The 20,242-nt window shown below is 34.2% G+C and overlaps 1 protein-coding gene across 1 annotated transcript in view; it reads left to right on the top strand.

Annotated features, from left to right (window-relative positions):
- TLL1 (tolloid like 1) overlaps positions 1-20,242 on the top strand; it is a 183,610-nt gene that overhangs the window by 93,925 nt on the left and 69,443 nt on the right. Inside the window, exons 7-9 of the mRNA XM_031464184.2 lie at positions 2,408-2,513; positions 8,942-9,066; positions 18,562-18,677. Of these exons, the coding sequence (XP_031320044.2) occupies positions 2,408-2,513; positions 8,942-9,066; positions 18,562-18,677 (347 nt within the window). The remainder of the gene's footprint in view (positions 1-2,407; positions 2,514-8,941; positions 9,067-18,561; positions 18,678-20,242) is intronic.

Raw genomic sequence — 20,242 nt, forward strand, 5'->3', positions numbered from 1 at the left:
CTGTTGACTTAATGTTCAGGCTAATAGAAAACAATACTTTATTGAGTGAGATTTTCTGAGTATTCAGAACTCTATGCACATTTTGTCACCCCTTGTTTGGACTTGATGGTACTCTCAACACATAACATAATTCTCACTTTTCTCATCCGCAATTATTTGTGGACAGCTAGACCCTCCATATTCACAAGGTTTTGCATCCGTGGAATCAACCAACGTTCGAATCAAAATTTCTTAGGTGTTGTACTAAGCCATTTTATATAAGGGACTTGTGCATCTATGGATTTTGGTATCGAAGAGGGTCCTGGAGCCAATCCTCTGTGGATACCAAAGGCTGGCTGTACTACAGCAGGGTAATTCTAGTATGAAAGAACTCGTGATGGAGAATAATCTTCAACAAATTTGTGACTTGCTTTGGGTGAGAAGCTTAAGATCAAGTGTTATTCAAGGGCAATGTCTAATAAGTGTGGACCTTGTCTTTCATTTATATGCAAATTTGTGACCTTGATAGAAGTCAGTTTGGTACAAGGATCGGATTACTTTAATCCATCTTGAAACATGCCTTCAAGAAGGAGGCTTGCCATTTTCTTTTCATTGTTTAGGATGAGTTCCACTGGTGCTCTGTATCTCCTGATAGCTCTTCCCTTCTTCCATAAAATAAGTCTGATTTTCTTTCCTTGGACCATATGTGGCCATGTTCTTTTTAACCAGCACAGAACACTGTGTCATATACATGGTTCCGCTTCATGTTCCGCCTTCAGAAATTTTTATGAAACATTTTGCTTTATTAAAGAATTAGAGAATATGTTCCCATATTTGTGCTTGAAAGTTGAACTCTCCAGTGAGATTTAGATTAATAGTTATAAAATCAACTCCATAGCTTTATGAAAATCTCACCTTAGAATTGAATATGCTAAAATATACTTACCATTTTTTATGAAGAAGAGTTTAAACAGTTGCTTCTGTCAGAGGTTGAGATAATGCAAAGTACTTCCTGAGAAAGGCTGTAATACAGACAGACAAACCAGAGATTTGTGGAACATAAGATTTCACCGTATGGTCTGCTAAGTTCATTGAAAACTGTTTATTGTGTGAATTCATTGTAAGGTGGACTGACACACTTAACTCTGGGACTTGGGTTCTGTAACTTTAGGCTGATTATTTTGTCTTTAATGCCCAAGTGAGTGTATCAGATTTCCTTATCACATGTAGGAAGGATATTATACTCCGTGGCATCACTCAGTGTCTTCATTGCCTTTTGGAAAATTTTTTCCTAATGTGATATTTTTATATTTGGTAGTAATGTGGCAGTTGGTATAAAATTAAAATAGGTTAAGTGTTGTAATGGTCCTGTTTTGAACTCCAGTCTTGAATTTGAAATCCTAATAGCTCACTGATACATTTTGATGTTTCAAAAAGAGCTATAAAAGTAGCCATCTTTGGCTACTGAAATTGTGAAACATGACTCCCTGAAACCTAAACTAAACCTCAGGAAACACTCTGCTTCTGAACCACTGATGTGGATCTATGTACTTAACTCTATGTTATTACCAAATTTCAAGAAATAATATTACAATACAAATACCAATAGGCAGTTGAGAAATCTATTAATACAAAGATGTCCAGAAGTTAAAATAACAGTTGTGAAAAGTGAAAAAAAGAATTATTAAGTTCTGAGGCATATTCTTCTTAACCAAAATAGCCCTCCGAGTAGAGCCTCCTTTTCATCAAAGAGAATCTTGTTTCAGTTTTGAGTGAAATTTGCTGCTGTTTTTTATCTTTTTTTTTTTTCCTGTGCTAAGGATATGTGAATTTCTTATTTTATTTTATTTTTTAATTTAAAAAATTTTTAAAGTTTTTTATTTTTATGTATATTTTAGTTGATGTTATTTTATCTTTAGGGATAATATCACATAGCAAACATTTGCAATGTTGTGTGTACATACAAATACTGTTTTTTTTCTTTTTCCTAATGTTTCATAGGAAGCATTTTTTTTTGGTCTTGGCAAATGTAGTCATAAGAGAAAGGTGGGAAACTCATTAGGTAAAAATGTAACTTTTTATAGTCACAGTATCATAAAAAAAACAGTAAAATTTTAAAGGAACAAATATTGAGAAAAAGTGAAAGAGGATACAAAGAAAAAAAAACCATCATATGTCTTTGGCAATCTACCTTTTTGCTGAAATTAACTTATTAATGAAATTCACTATTACTATTTCAGAATGATACTCAGTTGCACACAGTGGCACAGGATGTGCCCTTTTGCATGTACCTGGCTGTTAGTGTGTAAATACAACCACATGAAGATCAGTGTTCAGTCGAGAGCGGATACGGGCCAGGAGGGGCTCTTCTGTTCTCTTTTCTGTCTGTTAAGAGGCTTCTGAAAGGTTTCTTGTGCCTGATCCTTAGGTCAAGAGTACAATTTTCTGAAGATGGAGCCTGGAGAAGTGAACTCACTCGGAGAAAGATATGATTTTGACAGTATCATGCACTATGCCAGGAACACCTTCTCAAGGTTGGAGTCTCAGGTTATACCTTTTGACTTTTAATTCCTATCCTCTGTGTGGCCCCTCACAAAACTATGTTTAACTTTACAACTAGAACCACTTTCAAATATTGCTGCCAGAAGGTACCAAAAATACTTGATTGGCATTTATAACCGACACTGGGCATTTGAGATTTTTAAAAATACATTTTCACATTTCCTATCAAATGAATAGATTCAAAGTAAAAATTAAAATGATACGAATTATTTAAATTATTTAATGTTCCTAAATCATGAAAAAGTTCAATTAAAATGATTACCAAACCCATCAGGATGTTAAACTGGCAAAGAACTTTAAATGAAATTTAGGCCTTTTAAGTCAAATAGAGAACTCAGTTGTTGAGCTGGAATGTTATAGTCTCCATGTGACTTACGTTTTTCTGCTGTGTGTTTTCTGTTGCTCAAGTACTAGTCATACTCAAAAATTGCTATAGTAAAATAATTCTCAGAGAATGTTTTTAGGAAGATGTTTTACTTCATATAATTTAGAATTTTGCCATTTATTAACCTTGAAATTATTTCATTAGTGACCGAATGTTAATTTTTAAGAGTCTGATAAATTTGGGTTTTGATCTATTTCACTCTAAAGAAGAGATCATCAGGGAGGTAGTTCACAGGTAAGTAGTTCGGAGCTGCTAAAACCGTTGACGTCATCTCTTTTTCCCATTTTATGCCCATTTTATACTCGTATGTCTATTACACTCAATTTTTTTGGATCACTATGTCCATTTCACAATTCATTAATGTGTGTTTGTAAAGGCAGGGTCAGAAAGGAGACTAAAGTCTCAAATTAATTCCCCTGTTTTTATAAAAAAATTATTGGTAAAGAGAAAGGTGTAAACAAACTCTTAATACTTGGATACATTCTTAAATTATTTTCTTTTTAAGGCCAAACTTGATTATTAAAATAATTGAGTGGTAACCATATTTTTAAAATCATTTTCTTCTGAAATATATACTATATATATTTATTCCAATATAATAACTACCCAAGTACTATCTCTGGAATTGAATTTAAGTTTTAGTAAAAATACATCCATAAATCTGGCCTGAAGTTAAACCTAAAGAGTTACAAAGCTTTGTTTTTAGGTCAGTGTTTGGAATTGAGTTTTACCTAGAAACATGCGAAAAATGGGGATTTGGGTACCAGTTTAGCCAAAGTGCTTCTTTTATACTATTGAATTATATTAATTAGAAATAAAGTGAATTTTGACTCTTTGGAACAGAGGAGGTGCTGGAGAGGGGAAGAAGTAATGTGTTCTTTCTCTCCTTGATAGACAATGAAGCTAAACCAAAGTCTGAAACATATATTTCCCTATTCTGTACTCCTTTTACATGTTTAAATTGTTTCTTTGCCATGAGCCACAGGGATCTTGCAGTTTATCGCCCCCTATATCGACTTTGGTGTTGGTAGTGCCTTTTTTCTTATTGTTTCAAAATGTTCCTCCTCACTTTTCCCAAGTAAAGCTATGTTCCTAGAGTGAAATTTACCTGTTAATAGAATTGATCCAATTCACATTATATTTTTGTCCTGCTTTTTAAAGAGGATGTTTACTAGCTCATAAAAATAGTTAAATAAATGAATTTTAAGAGAGGAAATATTTGGCATAATTCTCAGCCACCACCTCCGAAGTATTTGAAGTTTTTTTTTTTTTAATTGTGGTAAAGAAACCGCAATATCACATTTGCCGTATTAACTATTTTTAAGTAGATTTTAGTAGTCTTACGTACATTTGTGTTGTTGTGAAACATCTCCAGAACGTTTTCATCTTGCAAAACTGAAACCCTGTCCCCATTATACAGCAGCACTCACTTTCCCCTCCGCCAGCCGCTGGTAACCGCCGTTCCACTTTCTGTTTCTGTGAATTTGGCTACTTTGGATACAGTATTTATCTTTTTGTGACTGGCTTATTTGGCCCAGCATAATGTCCTTAAGGCTCATCTATGTTATAGCAGGTAACAGAATTTCCTTCCTTTCTAAGGCTGATTAATATTCCATTGGATATATATACCACATTGTTACTCATTCATTTGCTGATAGACATTTGAGTTGCTCTCACTTCTTGGCTACCGTGAATAGTGCTGTCATGCAAATATCTCTTCCAGGCTCTTTTTCATTTTTTAAAAAATATAAACACAGAAGTGGGATTGCCAGATTATATGGTAGTTCAAGTTTTAATTTTTTGAAGAGCCTCCATAATTTTTTCTTAGGAGCCGGACTGTTTTATAGTCCCATCAGCAGTGCAGAAGGGTTTCAGCTTCTCCATATCCTCACAAACATGACTTATTTTCTGGTTTGTTTGTTTTATTTTTTTGAGAGTAGCCGCCCTAGTGTGTGTGACATGTTGTCTCATTTTGGTTTTGATTTGTATTTTTCTGATGATTAGTGATCTTTGTATATGTTTGGCCATTTGTATATCATCTTTAAAGAAATGCCTATTCAAATCTGCCCATTTTTAATTAGATTATTCCATGTTTCTGCTGTTGAGTTGTAGGATTTCTTTATATGTTCTGGCCTTTCATCGGATATGTATTTTGCAAACATTTTCTCTCCTTTCCACTCTGTTGACTGTTTCCTTTGCTCAGCACAAGATTTTTAGTTTGATGTGGTCCCCCTTACCTATTTTTGCTTTTGTTACGTCTGCTTTTGGTGTCATATCCAAAAAGTCATTGACATAGTCAATGTGATGAAGCTTTCCCCTTTGTTCTCTTTTAAGAGTTTTATGATTTGGAATCTTATGTTTAGGTCTTTAATCTATTTTGAGTTATTTTTTGTGTATTGCTTTGCTAAAGGTCTAATTTTGTTCTTTTGTACATGGATGTCCAGTTTTCCCAGCATCATTTGTTGGAAGATTGTCTTTTCCCCATTCAATAGTCTTGACAATTTTGTTAAAGGTCCCTTGCTATATACACTAGGATTTATTTGGGAGATTCCTACTCTAGTCCATTGGCCTATAGGTCTGTCTTTATGCCAATACCACACTGTATTAGTTACTTTAGCTTTGTGGTATGTTTTGAAATCAGGGAGTGTAAGTCCAACTTTGTTTTTTTTTTTCTTCAAAAAACTTTTGGCTATTCAAGGTCCTATGAAATTAATATGAATTTTAGAACTATTTGTTTTCCTATTTTCACAATAGATGCTGTTGGGGTTTTGGTAAGGATTATGTTGCTCATTTTGTGTGGATATCTTAGCAAATTAAGTCAACCAATCCATAAATATAGAATGTTTTTCCACTCATTTGTGTCTTTTTAAATTTCTTTCAGGGATGTTTTGTAATTTTCAGTAACAAGTCTTTGGCCTCCTTGGTTAGGTTTATTCCCAAATATTTTATTCTTTCTGATTCTATTTTAAATGGAATTGTTTTCTTACTTTTCTTTCCAGATGGTTCACTGTTAACTGTATAGAAATGCGACTGGTTTTTGAGTGCTAATTTTGTATCTTGCAGTTTTGCTGGATTCCTTTATTAGTTCTGACAGTTTTTTAGTGGACTAAGGTTTTCTATGTATAAGAACATGTCGTCTGCAGAAATGACTTTCCTTTCTTTTCAATTTGGATGCCTTTTGGTTCTTTTTCTTGCCTAATTGTGCTGACTAGGACTTTCAATACTGTACTGAATAGAAATAGTGAGTGCAAATACCCTAATCTTAGATGAAAAGCTTTCACTTTTTCACCATTGAGTAAGATGTTAGCTGAAGGCTTTTCACGCATGACCTTTTATGATGAGGTAGTTTCCATCTATTGCTAGTTTGTTGAGTGTTTTTATCATGAAAGGATGCTGAATTTTGTCAAATGCTTTTTCTGCATCAATTAGATGAACATGTGGCTTTTGTCCTTCATTCTGTTTATGTACGTATTTAAAGTTTTATAGTTTCTTCTATTCCGAACCAAAATAGTATATAAAAGTTTTAGCTGTTTTCATCAGTGTTGACCACAAGCAGATTTACCCACTTACTGTGAGAAGACCAGGCCTGGATACAGGGGCCTTTATATGCGTGGGTAATTTGTAACATAGATGCTTGCAAACTGGAACTGCCCATTTCTAATTAATAAAAGAGTTCTAAAATTTTATGAAGTTTCATAAAAAGCATAGTTAATTCACTCTTCTACTGTTGGTAAAACAAATGAAGGTTAGTAAGTGACCCCATCTGTGGTCTGTCTGAGAGAATGTTCAGGAAGAGCCGACATTGCTTAATGGCCTGGATGTGGAGGGAGAGACTGGTTAATTTTTTGACAATACAGAAAGATCAAAAGATTGGGTGATTGACCCCCATACAAATAGAAGGCAGCTTATCTCAGTAGATTGAATGAACCAAAATTCATCATTCTATTGTCTGAGTTTGAATATATCTACCCCAAGATGTCCTTGATCTTTTTAAATGGAATCTTTTTTGAAAACCAGGCAAAAACCAAAACTTTTCACAGATTACAATATTCTTTTAGAAGTAGAAATAGAAAATGATGAATACTTCATTGGCACTGAAGTACTGTAGAAATTGTAACGCTCCATTAATTTGAACTTCCCTGCTTAATGTATCTGTTGATTTGTGCAGCAAAGGTGAAGAATGGCTTTTCTCAATGCTCCCCTGTAGCTCACCTTGCCCTTCAGTTGCGTTGGCCGGCTGGAGTGGCATCTTATTAAGCATGTGCAAACTCTCACTTTTGATGGTCAATTCCCATAAATCTTTAGTTCCGCCTCCCTCCCTTCATCTCAGATAGTATACATATGGACTTTTCTAGAGACTTAGATTTGGTTTTAAAGAGTTCCAATCTCTATCTGAATTATTGGATTTTGTATAAAGATCACTGCACTTACCTAGAAGCTAGGGCGGTTAGACATAAGTTACTCATAGATCATGTCACACCTCTGTTTACCATCGTCCACATGTTAAGAGTTTTCCTTGGGAAAGTTGAACTCTCTCTGGCACTCAGACCCTTTACAGGTCCTCCCATCTCAGGGGTGTCGTATTTCTTAACGTTCTTTCTCTCTGTGACGCTCAACTCGCAGTTACCCACAGTTCCCTCACCTTCACTTCCTTCATGTTTGGCTGAATGTTTGCTTCCAAGGGAGTTTTCCCTTCATCACTCTATTTAAAAGCTGTCCCATCAGTGGATAATCAATATCCATCTTCTCTTTCTTATTATAGTACCTGTCACTCTCTCAGTTATCAGCCTTTCATTTAATGACTTTCTCCCTCCGTTAAAATGTGAAAATCAAAAGGGGAGTAATTTTTGTTTCTTTTATTTATTGCTATAAATCCAGGCCTATAACGACACTCAGTAAGTATTTCTTCAGGGAAGAAATAAGGAGAACTAAAATGTTGTTCTTTTAATCTGCAGTTTAAGTACAGTTTGTTCATGTATAAATTTTGGAAAGAACCTGTCACGTCGTTCATCCCAATTTAAAAGACTTTTTAATAATTGTTGTCTCTTAATTTAACATACTTTTATAAAAAGTATCTCTTTTGGGGAAAATCCTCATATACACACTCCATCCTCACCATCTGGAATAGTCTCCCAGTACTTTTAACTTTTAAGCTCAGTACTTTCCTTAGAGCTATAAATGTTGATATTTTTGCAAAATTAGACTGTATCTTTAGTAAACTAGGTTCAGAATTTTCAGTCATGCATATCAAGAAAAAGGGCAAGTTTCCATCACAACCTTGGATGCAGAACAACCCAGTGTCTGTAGCTTAGCATTGTCAGGGCATCACTCAGTTGTTTTGCCTTTTTTGTGTTGTTTTGGTTTGCTTTGTTTTTTTGCTTATCAATTTTACCATGAAGTTTTTACATTGTATGTATATGTGTGTGTTTGAGTGTGTATATGTGTCACAAAATTATTTTGCTTTAAACTATTCTGAAATTTGACACTTTGTTTTTCCCTGTTCTTTTAAGAAGTACTGTAATTAGTGGACTTCTAAAACTACTTAGGTTAAATTAGCAGTTTAATTAAAAAATATCAATAGACATATTTTGTTTGACTTTTACAATTTTAGTAATCTAAAAATATTTATTATAAGCTGTTTTTAAGAAAATAGATCTCTATGAGGAAGAGTTGTTTTACAAATTGGTAATGTAACTCTTTTTCGATCCTCAGAGACCAAAACAAAAAACATAGTGTACTTGATGGGGGATTATACAGAATTTTAGATTTTTAAAAAACATATAATATACATTTCTAAGGAAGAAGTGAATGCTGTCACTGACTTTATACACATTAAACATTGCAGTTTTTTTCTACTTTGATGAAAGTGTTTTGAAAGTCTGATATACTGTTTAAATCTCAACTCTGATATGTTTCTCCTTTGATTGACTCCAGTTTGAAAACAATAACCTATTTGTAAGGAATATACATGTTAATGTGGTGACTTATATGTGGTTTGCTTCTGATTTTTTCCAGGGGGATGTTTCTGGACACCATTCTCCCCTCTCGTGATGATAATGGCATACGTCCAGCAATTGGTCAGCGAACGCGTTTGAGCAAAGGAGATATTGCACAGGCAAGAAAGCTGTATAGATGTCCAGGTATTGCGCCATCCAAACTCAGAAGCATAGCTGTGCCTGACTGTGCTCTTCCAGATGAATAAGCCACAGTTTACTCAGCTGTGTACTTGTCTCTCTCCATTCTGGCAAGGGACTGACATATTCAGTTCAAAGTGACTAATCATAAAATGAAATAAGAGAGAACTCTGGAACACCCATTGGTATAATTAAAAACAAATTGTAGAAATCATATTTCAAGCACAAGGATAGTAAGCTTTTTTTTTTTGCGTTAATGAATAAAGGGCAAAAAGTGTGGTTGTTTTATACTTGCTGTTAAATAGTTGCATGACTTCATAGTCTTAATTATGTTTCCTTGCCAACGTAGAAAAAATATCCTTTATTTCAACTTCAGAATTGAGTCCTGAATGATTTCTTTTCTTGCAAGTACCGTCGTTAACAGTATATAAATTTAAATTTTATTAGGTGGAATTTATAACTTTGTTGCAAAAAAATTAGTTCTAACCACAGTGCTAGTATGTTTGCTACTAGATAAAGTTGTGAAAAAAGATTAAAAGAAGGTCTTAATACAGTGTTCCAAGGAACACTAATGCTGTACTGGGCCAAGAAAGAAAAGTGTCTGCTTCCAAATTAGAAATACTGCATATTCTATGCACCTGCTGTGTACTCAAAATGCTTTGAAATAGCTTGTATCAAAGATACACGCTTAACTTTGCTTAACACAGCTTTTCCTCCATTTTTCTGTCCATGGAAACCTCTTTTTACCTGATACTTAATCTGTAGAATTCACTTTCGGAAATGTTGTTCCAGGTACTAAGATCACAAGTGGTAAAATAATTATAAAATTTTAATTGGCTGCCATTCTTTATTGTGTGCGTGTGTGTGGAGGGTAAACAAAGTTTATTCTAGGAAGAGCAACTCATTGAGGAGATTAAAACCATTTTAAAGGTTACATATACTGTTTCTAAGAAGAGTTTAGAGCTGTAGCTTTTTAAACTTACATAGTTATCAAAGGAGTAAAGCCAACCACAAAATAAGAATCAACAGAATGCGGTAATCCAGTCATAAAGGACAGTCAAATGTGCTTACACATATTCAAGAAATCAATCATCTAAATTATAAATAATAAGTAGTTCATTTGTGTCCTTTTTCTTTTTTTGGTTTCCACATATAAGCGATATCATACAGCATTTTTCTTTCTCTTTCTGGCTTGCTTCACTTAGAATGACGATCTCCAGGTTATTGGCTGCTATTCTAATTCAGAGATATGATGGGTATATTAATCATTGACATTTTACATAGATTCTTATGTTTAAGATTTAGTTCCATGCATTTAATTATTGGGAAGTTATATTAAGTTTACTGTGATTATTGGTATCAGTCCAGGAAACTATCTTTGTAGCGTACAGTAGAGGGCTAACTAATTCATTAACAAAAATGTAATATTTGCTCGTTGACATACAGTATAAAACCCTTTTGCTGAGCAAATTAACACTCAAGTGCAAGCAGAAAAAAAGTGAGTTGGTCGAATAAACTCAGAAAATAGCTAGGAAGTTGACAATTCAGTATGGGTTATGACATCTAATTCATTGATCGTTGGTCCAATCATTGATGGATTACCTAGAAAGAGAGTAAGAGTTTCTGAACTAAGATCTGGGGTATCTTGGTTTTAATGCAGAGAAGACAGGGTTGTACAACTGAATATTCCTTTTGAGTTTGGCTTATTTCCTTTCGTTAGAAATTGCTGGTGAATACAGCCAGTCAGAGGTGTTTGGCTACTTTTTACTCCAATATTTTACTCCTTATTGGTTTATGCTCAAAGCTCTGTTAAGATCTAATCTGTCTTTTATAAAGCTATTCCTTAGAACGTAATCTTGAAAGGAGTACTGACTGGGTTCACACTAAGATGTACAAGGATGTGACTTGTCAGGTGGGACCCTGAGTCCCAAAGGGCAAGTTTCTGATAGGCAGGTAACAAATAGGAGGCAGACTGCAAATACTGTCACTTCTCTTTTGGTGATAATAGGAAATGTGTGCTTATCAACTGGAAGGTGAACACCAATAACAATTTGTGTATTTTCAATTCCCTTAAAACAATATAAACTATTATTTTGTGGGACTTTGTAGGTGATAAAGAACTTGTAACCCATTATTATATTTATCTACTTATATGTGCCAAATATATAGATTGGATTTGTATGTGAGAACTCAGTTACTTACTGTGCAGTCAGTGTACATGCATCATGAAAAAGCCCCAAACAGAAATAAAGGGATGTTTTTAAGCTCGTGGAATGAGGATAAGTTTCTTTCAGTTTAGAATTGTTTGCCTTGCCATTTCTTGCTCTTACTTTTAGAAGCAAATGAGGGAGGTCTCTGTATGCATTGCGATGTGAAGAAAAGATAGAATCCTTCACAGCCCTGACACTCTAATGATATAAGACCCAGTCATCCATTTCCAGACCACACACACCCAGAAAGGATCAGGAAAGGGAAGGAAGAAAGGCTGCTCAACCCTGAGACTGACTAGGTGTCGGGACACTGCTGTCCAAAGGCCAATCCCATGTCCTTCCAAAGGCTTCCATGCCTTTCTAGCATTAAAGGCATCTGAATGGACACCTGTTAATGCCACTTGCCCTACATTACAATTCCTTGCGTCCTACATGCTGTCACGACATGAAACCTCCACGTGGGGCAGAGAACGGTCTTCATCTTTCCTTTATCCCAGTAGTCAAGACTCTGCTGTTGAAAGAGATCCTCTCCAGGGTATGTGAGCGGTGGTGCGTCTTCCCCTCTCCATGAATGATTCATGTGTTCTCTTGCTCTCTCTCTTTTTGGGGGCCTTTTTTTTTTTTTCCTGATTTTCTGAATGTATTTGCCTCTACTTTGATCTAATTTTAGGATTGCTTTCCTTTTTTATTTCTAAACCACTTAAATTTAACTCTTCTGATAAAGTCTCTGGTCTTTATTTGCATTTTCTATTAATATAGTTTTTCTGTGGTCCCATGACTTTTTGGCTTATAACTACTTAACACTTATACCAACTTTCAACCAAAATATTCACTCAGTAAATCTTCTTTAATTAAATGTCAAGTAACATATTAAAACTAGGGAAAATGTAAAGTAAATTGGCATCAAAAATAAAGGGACTTCTGAGGATTAGAATTTTCCCTGTTATATGAAAGTGCTTATGTGTTTGTAGATGAACACACATACGATCTCCGTTCACAAATTCAAAGGTGTCATGAAACACACAGTACCTATACAGAACACCCATATACACAGATGCACGTCTGTCTGGAGCGTGTAGGGATGGAAGGCCAGCTTCAGTGTGCATGGAGTTTGGATACTAGAAACTTTTTAACACTTGTTTCATTAAATTTACTTTTTCATTCATATAAGATTCTTTTTAGTTACCTAAAATATTTATCTCAGTTCCTGCTATAATTCTCTGAGACTCCAACTAGAATATTCTTGTTATATGTACTTGCATACACTTCTTGGCTAAAATATATTGCCAACATGCACAAAAAAAATTTAGCCATTTTCTCCATTTATTCATGGACCTATTTATTCGTCTCCCATAAAACATCACGTAGTTCAGTTGCTGGTACCACACACAGGTCATCCAGGAACCCAGGCAGGACTGTGGAGGGCGTTCTCCATTCTCTCTCTGCCTCACTTCCTGCAACCAGTCAGCCTGGTACCTTCTTGGTCTCGGTATCTCAGGTTGTGGAAATGAATCCCTCATCAGGGGTCCCTGGTCTTTGATGTAGGTTGCTCCAATGCCTCCTCATTAGCCTTTCTCTCCAGTCTGACGTCTCTTTAATTCTCTGGCCACATTGCTATTCAAGTGAGTTTTTAATATGGAAGTCTTACTCTGCTTATTTTAGGATAAATGTTAATTTCCTTTTCAACGGCTCCTTCAAGATTCCCCACTCCCCTCTCCCCCCATCTCTTCCTTCAGCCTCTTCTCTGGGTATTTCCCCGACAGCCAGTTTCTCACCCCTGCTTCATGCAGCCCCTGACCCCACTGTATGCTTGCTTTCTGCCTCTTCCTCCAGCCAGAGCACTCATGACTGACTCCTGGCTAAATCCTAACTCCTATTCAGGATCCGGCTCTTATGTAACCTCCGACTTAAAAACTCCCCGGTCCCCAGGACTCCATGGTGGTAAATGCCGTGTTTGATTCTGGCCTTTATGTCTGACTCCTATAATCATCAAGTCATTGATCATTTCCCACGTTAGAGTATAAGGTTCTTTAGAACTGGAGTTGGGCTTTTTCCTCATGGTTTTCTGAATTGGATATAAATCAGATGCTTGATAGGTAGTTGCTGTCTGAATGAAATAGTTGCTTTAATATGTGAAAGGCCCTGCACCAGAAATTGTGGCCACAGAGAAGGAAGCACAGATTATACACACAGATAGCAATCACCTGCGGGGTTATACAGACAATGTGACATGTTGAGAAAGTGAATCTCTTCAGTAAAGGATACTGAAGCAGTTCTGAGAGGGGACCTAACTTGACCTGCACCCTGGCTGAGGAAGGCTCCTTGGAGTTGGTAATTGTGTTTCATCTGGAAGGATGATTCAGACTTGGCTAGGCAGTTACTATCGAAATATATTTTTAAATGTTTCAGTAATTAATCTCACCTTTATGGCTCAGATGATTTAGGATTCCTTTTAACATCCTTTACCTTAAAATCACTTTAACCCTGTATTTTATTTATTACGTATAAAAGTTTAAGAGAGCCATGGAAATAAGAAAAAGTTAATTAGGTCGTGCCTAAGTTGATGAAATATAGTTTTATTTTACCCCGCCTTTAGAGTTTATCAAGATTCTTTGGGAAGAGATTTATGTTGCTTTATGGTTTATGTTTTCTTTAGAGTTAGCAAAATTATAAATATATTTTTATAGAATATGGGTAAAGAATTCTAAACCTTTGATATTTGCTGAATGTTGTAGACATTTGCTGGGGAAAATATTTGTAGGTGGAAATACAATCAGCTGTAAATTTAACCATATTATTAAAAAACACAGGAATTTGTAATAATTGCTCAGCCATACACAATCCAAGTAGCATTTATACAACTCAAACATAATTTTCTGTCTAGTAAGAAGAAAGATACATGAGAATTATCTGTTGCAAAAGTGAGATGAGTCATATGATGAAGTATTTAGAAGTTTAACTTTTTTATTATCAATTATTTTTAAACTTTGATGAAACACGTAACATGATCTCTCCTATTAATAAAATTGTAATCGCACAGTACAGTACTGTTAACTATATCTACATTGTTATACAGAAGATCTTTAAGAACTTTTTCATCTTGTGTGACTAAAACTGAAACTCCGTGCCTGTTGGACAGCGGCTCCCCACTCCCCTCCGCCCAGTCCCTGGCAGCCACCACTTTACTTTCTTCTATAAGTTTGACTCCTTTAGAAACCTTATATAAGTGCAGTCATGTTGTATTTGACCTTCTGTGTGTGACTGGCTAATTTCACTTAGAATAGTGTCCTCCAGGTTCATTCGTGTTGTAGCACATGATAGATTTCTTTCTGTTTTAAGGCTGAGTGATATTCCATTGTATGTATGTACCACATTTTCTTTATTCATTCATCCAATAATGGACACTTAGGTTGTTTCTGTCTCTTGGCTACTCTGAATAATGCTTCAGTGAATATAAGTGTACATTGTTTCTTTAAGATTCTGTTTTCAATTCTTTTGGAACAATACTCAGAAGTGGAGTTGCTGGATTATTTGGTAGTCAATATTTATAATTTATGAGGAAACTCCACACTGTTTTCCACAGTGACTGCACCATTTTACATTCCTACCACCACTGCCAAATGGTTCCAATTTCTCCGTATCTTCACCGACACTTGTTATTTCCTGCTTTGGGGGTTGTTTGTTTGTTTGTTTGTTTGATAATGGCCATCCTAACAGTTATGAGGTGATATCTCATTGTGGTTTTGATTTGCATTTCCCTGATAATTAGTGATGCTGAGCATTTTTTCACATATCTTCTGGGAATTTGTATATCTTCTTTGAAGAAATGTCTATTCAAGTCCTTTGCCCATTTTAAAATTTGGTTATTTGGGGGTTTTGTTTTGTTTTTTGGTTTTGTTTCCTATTGAGTTGTAGGAGTTTCTTATGTATTTTGGATACTAACCCCTCATTAGATGTATGATTTGCAAATGTTTCCTTCTATTCCGAAGATTACTTTTCCCTCTTTTGATGGTTCCCTTTGCTGCACAGAAGCTTTAGAAGTCGTAGTCCCACTTGTCTGTTTTTGCTTTTATTGCCTGTGCTTTTGGTGTCACATCCAAGAACTCATTGCCAAGACTAGTTATGAAGCTTTTCACCTGTGTTTTTTCTTCTAGGGGTTTTACTTTTAAGCCTTTAATCCATTTTGAGTTGGTTTTTGTGTACAGTGAAAGACGAGTCTAATTTTGTTCTTTTGTAAGTATATATCTAGTTTCCCCAACACCGCTTGTTGAAGAGACTATCCTTTCCCCACTGTGTCGTCTTGGCCTCCTTGTTGAAGATCCCATTTTACCATTTAGGTGTGGGTGTATTTTGGGGTCTTTATTCTGTCCCATTGGTCTATAGGTCTACCTTATGCCAGTACCATACTCTTGCTTACTGTAGATTTGTAATATGAAGTCAAGAAGTCTGAGGCTTCCAGTTTTGTTCTTTTTTCTCAAGATTGTTTTGGCTATTTAGGGTTTGTGGTTCTGTCTGAGTTCTAAGACTTTTTTCCCCCCACTTCTGCAAAAAATGCCACTCGGAATTTGATAGGGATTGAATCTGTAGATTGCTTTGAGTAGTATAGATAACATTTTAACAATACTGTTTTCCAATCCATGAACACATTGCTTTATGTCTGTCTTTAAATTCTTTCAGCAATGTTTTGTAGTTTTCAGTATACATGTCTTCTGCCTCATTAGTTAAGTTTATTCCTAAATATTTTATTCTTTTTTCTTATAAGTGAAGTTGTTTTCTTAATTTCCTTTTCATGTTGTTTGTTGTTTATAGATATGCAACTGATTTTTGTGTGTTGGCTTTGTATTGTAAAATTATATTGAATTTTTTATTACTTCTAAAACTATCTTTTAGTGTTTGAAATTTTTATGATTTTGTATATATAAGATTATGTAATCTGCTTGGAGAAATAGAAGTTTAGGAAAGTGATGATAATAATTTGCCTTTGTATACAGAATGCCTTCTTTCTCTTAAATATGACTGAGTTTTGTATCTCAGAGACACATTCCAACAATTAAGACCACAGCCTTTCTACCTGTGAAAAGAGGTATTTAAGGGTTAAAAACGTGACTAAGGGCATCGCAGTACTTGACCCCTACAAAGCAACCTTATGACATGCATATTAATAAGACAGCCACTTTACAGAAGAGAAAATTGAAGTTGAAGCTTTTGAGACTTGCTTGTATGACATAATTAACAAGGGGGTAATGCCATGACTCAAATTTCTATTTTCCCATCCACATAACTTTCTGAGTAAACAGACAGACTGTGCTTTTACCTTAGTACCATCTTTTCCTTGCTAATCTTCCTTTGATTCTTTTAATAGTAAAGTTTAATAATAAAGTTTTCTTTTTTATATCTGGGCATAAATCAACAAGTGGCCCTGAAAATTGATGAAAATCTTCTGTAATAGGGATCAGGTAGCCTGGGACAGCCACACTTATTGAGGAAAACGCACAAATGATTACCACAACTTGACAACAGGTGTTTGCACTTCTTGCATTGTAAGTAGGTGCTCTATAATAGATTTATTTAATTTTTGAATTATTTTCTGGTTTTTTCCTTCATTTTAGAGAGTCTTTTGTTTTATCTTTTTATCAGAATGATATTGTTGTTTGCATTTGTGGATTAAATATATTTGATTATTTTAATTCCACTTTCGGAAATCCAGTACCAGAATTCTGTGACTTAGTGGAGTTTTCAGTCACTACAGAATTTACTTTTAAGGTGCTGTGAATTACAGCTTTTTTCATTGAAACACACTCAACTCCTAAATGACTATCATCTAAACTGATCCTAGTTAGAAGCACATTGTTTGCATTAACAAACCTTGACAAACTTCCCTTTTTCTGAGGGCTCTTGTAAGGTCGCATTTATCAATTTCCTTTAGATGATTCATGGAACGTGCTGATAATATGTTTTTCACCTTGAGCATTTTTGTTTCATTTTCAAGTTGCTTTTATTTGCCTTTTCATCAGAATAAACATTACTTTAAGTTTATTTGTTGTGAAAACATCGTATCTGTTATTCTATGTAAATATTTTTATCTTATCAGACTATTTTTACAGCTCTCCTTTGTGTTTTCAAAGTCATCATCTTTGTATCTTTGCTTCTTCATTTAACTCAAGATATGTGGAACCATTTATACCTTATTGATTTGATGAGACAAGAGCTCACCTGCTGTCAGTTATGACTGTATAATATGGTATATGTGAGTTTTTATTTCAGTCTCCTTCAGAGGGAAGGAGCTGTTTCTTTTATTCAAATTATTGATGAAGGTTATAAAGATGGCTGGCTGCAACAGAGGAATTATTCTCAAATTAAGGATACTAAAACAGCCTAGGTTTATGTGGCTCTTACCATGTCTTGCAAAAGCAGCAAGAAAATCCATTGTAGAATGTGTCTGACTACAAACCTTGGCTGAACCAATGAGCTAATTACCCTCTGCTTTTGACTTTGTTGAAATGGCCCTTGAGATACCGGTCCCATGGATCTTGAGGCTGTGCAGCTGATTATTTGCTATTTCACGTGACTGGTAATTATTTTCAAGAAATCAGACAGGCTTAGTAAGAGGAAAAAATATAATTGCTTTCCCAGCAATTTCTCTTCGTGATCAACAAAAAACAGAGTAAATAAATGTCTGTATCTTGTTAGAAACTTGAAGTCTCCCATGATGTTTTTCTCTCTCAATTTTTTTCCACTTTATCTTGAGAAAAATTTTCATTGTGTATGACATTTTGACACCAATAAAAGTGGCTATTAGTTATTATTTAAGATTTTCTTTTTTTCAACTTTGATATGGTATTCATTATTAAAATTAGCCTCATTCTACATCAAATATGTTAATGGAATATTTCATGTGGCCTCAGAGACACATCAACTAGGCATCCACTGGCCTGAATCTGATTATGGGTGATTTATAAGTAGGCTACTGGTTTCTTGGGAATGAATGACAAAGATTTCCAAAAGGAAGAACATTATGAATGCCAGGTTATTTATTCATAATCTTGTTTTATAGTTAGCTCTAGTGATCCCATTAAGTATACTGAAATTCTGGTAAGAAAGACATGGAAAGAAATTATTTAGAAAGGGAAAATCTTTTATAAAATACAAATATATATCCTGACTAACACCTTTTCTGTCTAGTAAAACTCAAGATTTTATTTATGATGCCAATGTCTTTCATAAAAATTAAAGAATAATAGTTTTTGCTTTTTTAAAAAATCAAAAATATGGTTTTTTTTTTTTCTTTCAGCATGTGGAGAAACCCTACAAGAATCCAATGGCAACCTCTCCTCCCCAGGATTTCCCAATGGCTACCCTTCTTACACACACTGCATCTGGAGAGTTTCTGTGACCCCAGGGGAGAAGGTAGTTTATCTCATCAACAGTTCTCTTTCAGTCTCATATAAGCAAAGGTTCATCTTTTTTTGAAATATAATTTACTTTTTCAAAAATTCTTCTTTGTTTCATCAAATAAGAGACTAAATAACTCAGCACATTTATAATGGAAATTACTTCAACTCCAGGAATTTTTTGAAAGATGTAATTTTAAAAGAAATGTTAAATAGATTCAAAGGGTTGAAATAATACAAATTATGATTTCAGACAATGAAATTAAATTAAAAATCAGTTTCAGAAAGATAACTAGAAAAACCTCACATTTTAAAATTTTAAAATATACATCAAATATCCAATTCAGTCAAGAATTTATAATGAAAATAAGAAATTATTTTCAGTTATAACAAAAATACTGAGAATATCAAGCCTGTAAGATACACCTAAAACAGTATTTAGAAGGAAATTCATAAACTTAACTGCTCACATTAGGAAATAAGAAATACTAAAACCAGTGAGGTAAACATCCTCGTAAAAAGGCTAGAAAAAAAGCAATAAAATAAATAGAAAAGTACATAAAGGAGGAAGTAAAAAGTGAAAGATGAAGTTAAAAGCATGAAACATAGCATAAAATATGAACAAAGTTGGTACTTTGAAACAACTTAGAAAAATAGAGAAATGGATGAAAAGAGATCAAGAAAGAAAAAAAAAGAGAGAAAGCACAATTATCTAATATTCAGAATAAAAAGATTATTATAACCATAGATACTTTAGACACCAAAATGAGAATAAAGAATATTTTGAACATTAACTTAAAAAATGTAAATGAAATGGCAAATTACTACAAAATATTACTAAATTCTTTTTCAAGAAGAAATAAAAAGCCTGAATGCTTCTGTAAGCACTAAAGAAATCAAATTACTATTTGATTGAATAATTAATTAATTTTTTTCAACAATGAATATCCAGTCTCAGATGGCTTAATCAGTGAATTCTAACCTAACAGCCAAATAAGAGATAAGTATAGTCTTATATAAAAATGTACAGGAAATTTAAAAAAGGATGCACTCTTCTAGTTATATAGGTAACAAAATTTTGATAGTCATCCTGTTGGCAAGAACGGTATAAGAAAGGAAAATTTTAACCCAGACTCACAGTTGAATATGTATGCAAAATCCTCCCCAAATTACCAAACCAAATGCAGCTACATATGCATCTATATGTATATATGCATCTGCCTATAAATATATAAATAATACATAAAATACATTATATATGTATTTCAAGTACAGATATAGATGCAAGGAAATGTGTATATATGTATTATATATTATTTATATATGTTTGTGTGTATATGTATATATGTATGTATATATATATGCACAATTAGATGTATTTCAACTGAATCAAGAAAACAATCTATTATGATTTAACAAGAACAACAAACCTTGAGCAAACTAGGAATAGAAGAATACTTTCTTAATTTTATAAAGAGAATCAACAAAAATTAGTGCAAATACCATTATTAATGAGGAAATCCTGAAATTATTTATTTGACTTAGGTAAAAAACCAAGTATGTCCACCACTCCCCTTCCTT

Source organism: Camelus dromedarius, chromosome 1 (genome assembly GCF_036321535.1).
Source record: "Camelus dromedarius isolate mCamDro1 chromosome 1, mCamDro1.pat, whole genome shotgun sequence".
Classification (NCBI taxonomy): Eukaryota; Metazoa; Chordata; class Mammalia; order Artiodactyla; family Camelidae; genus Camelus; species Camelus dromedarius.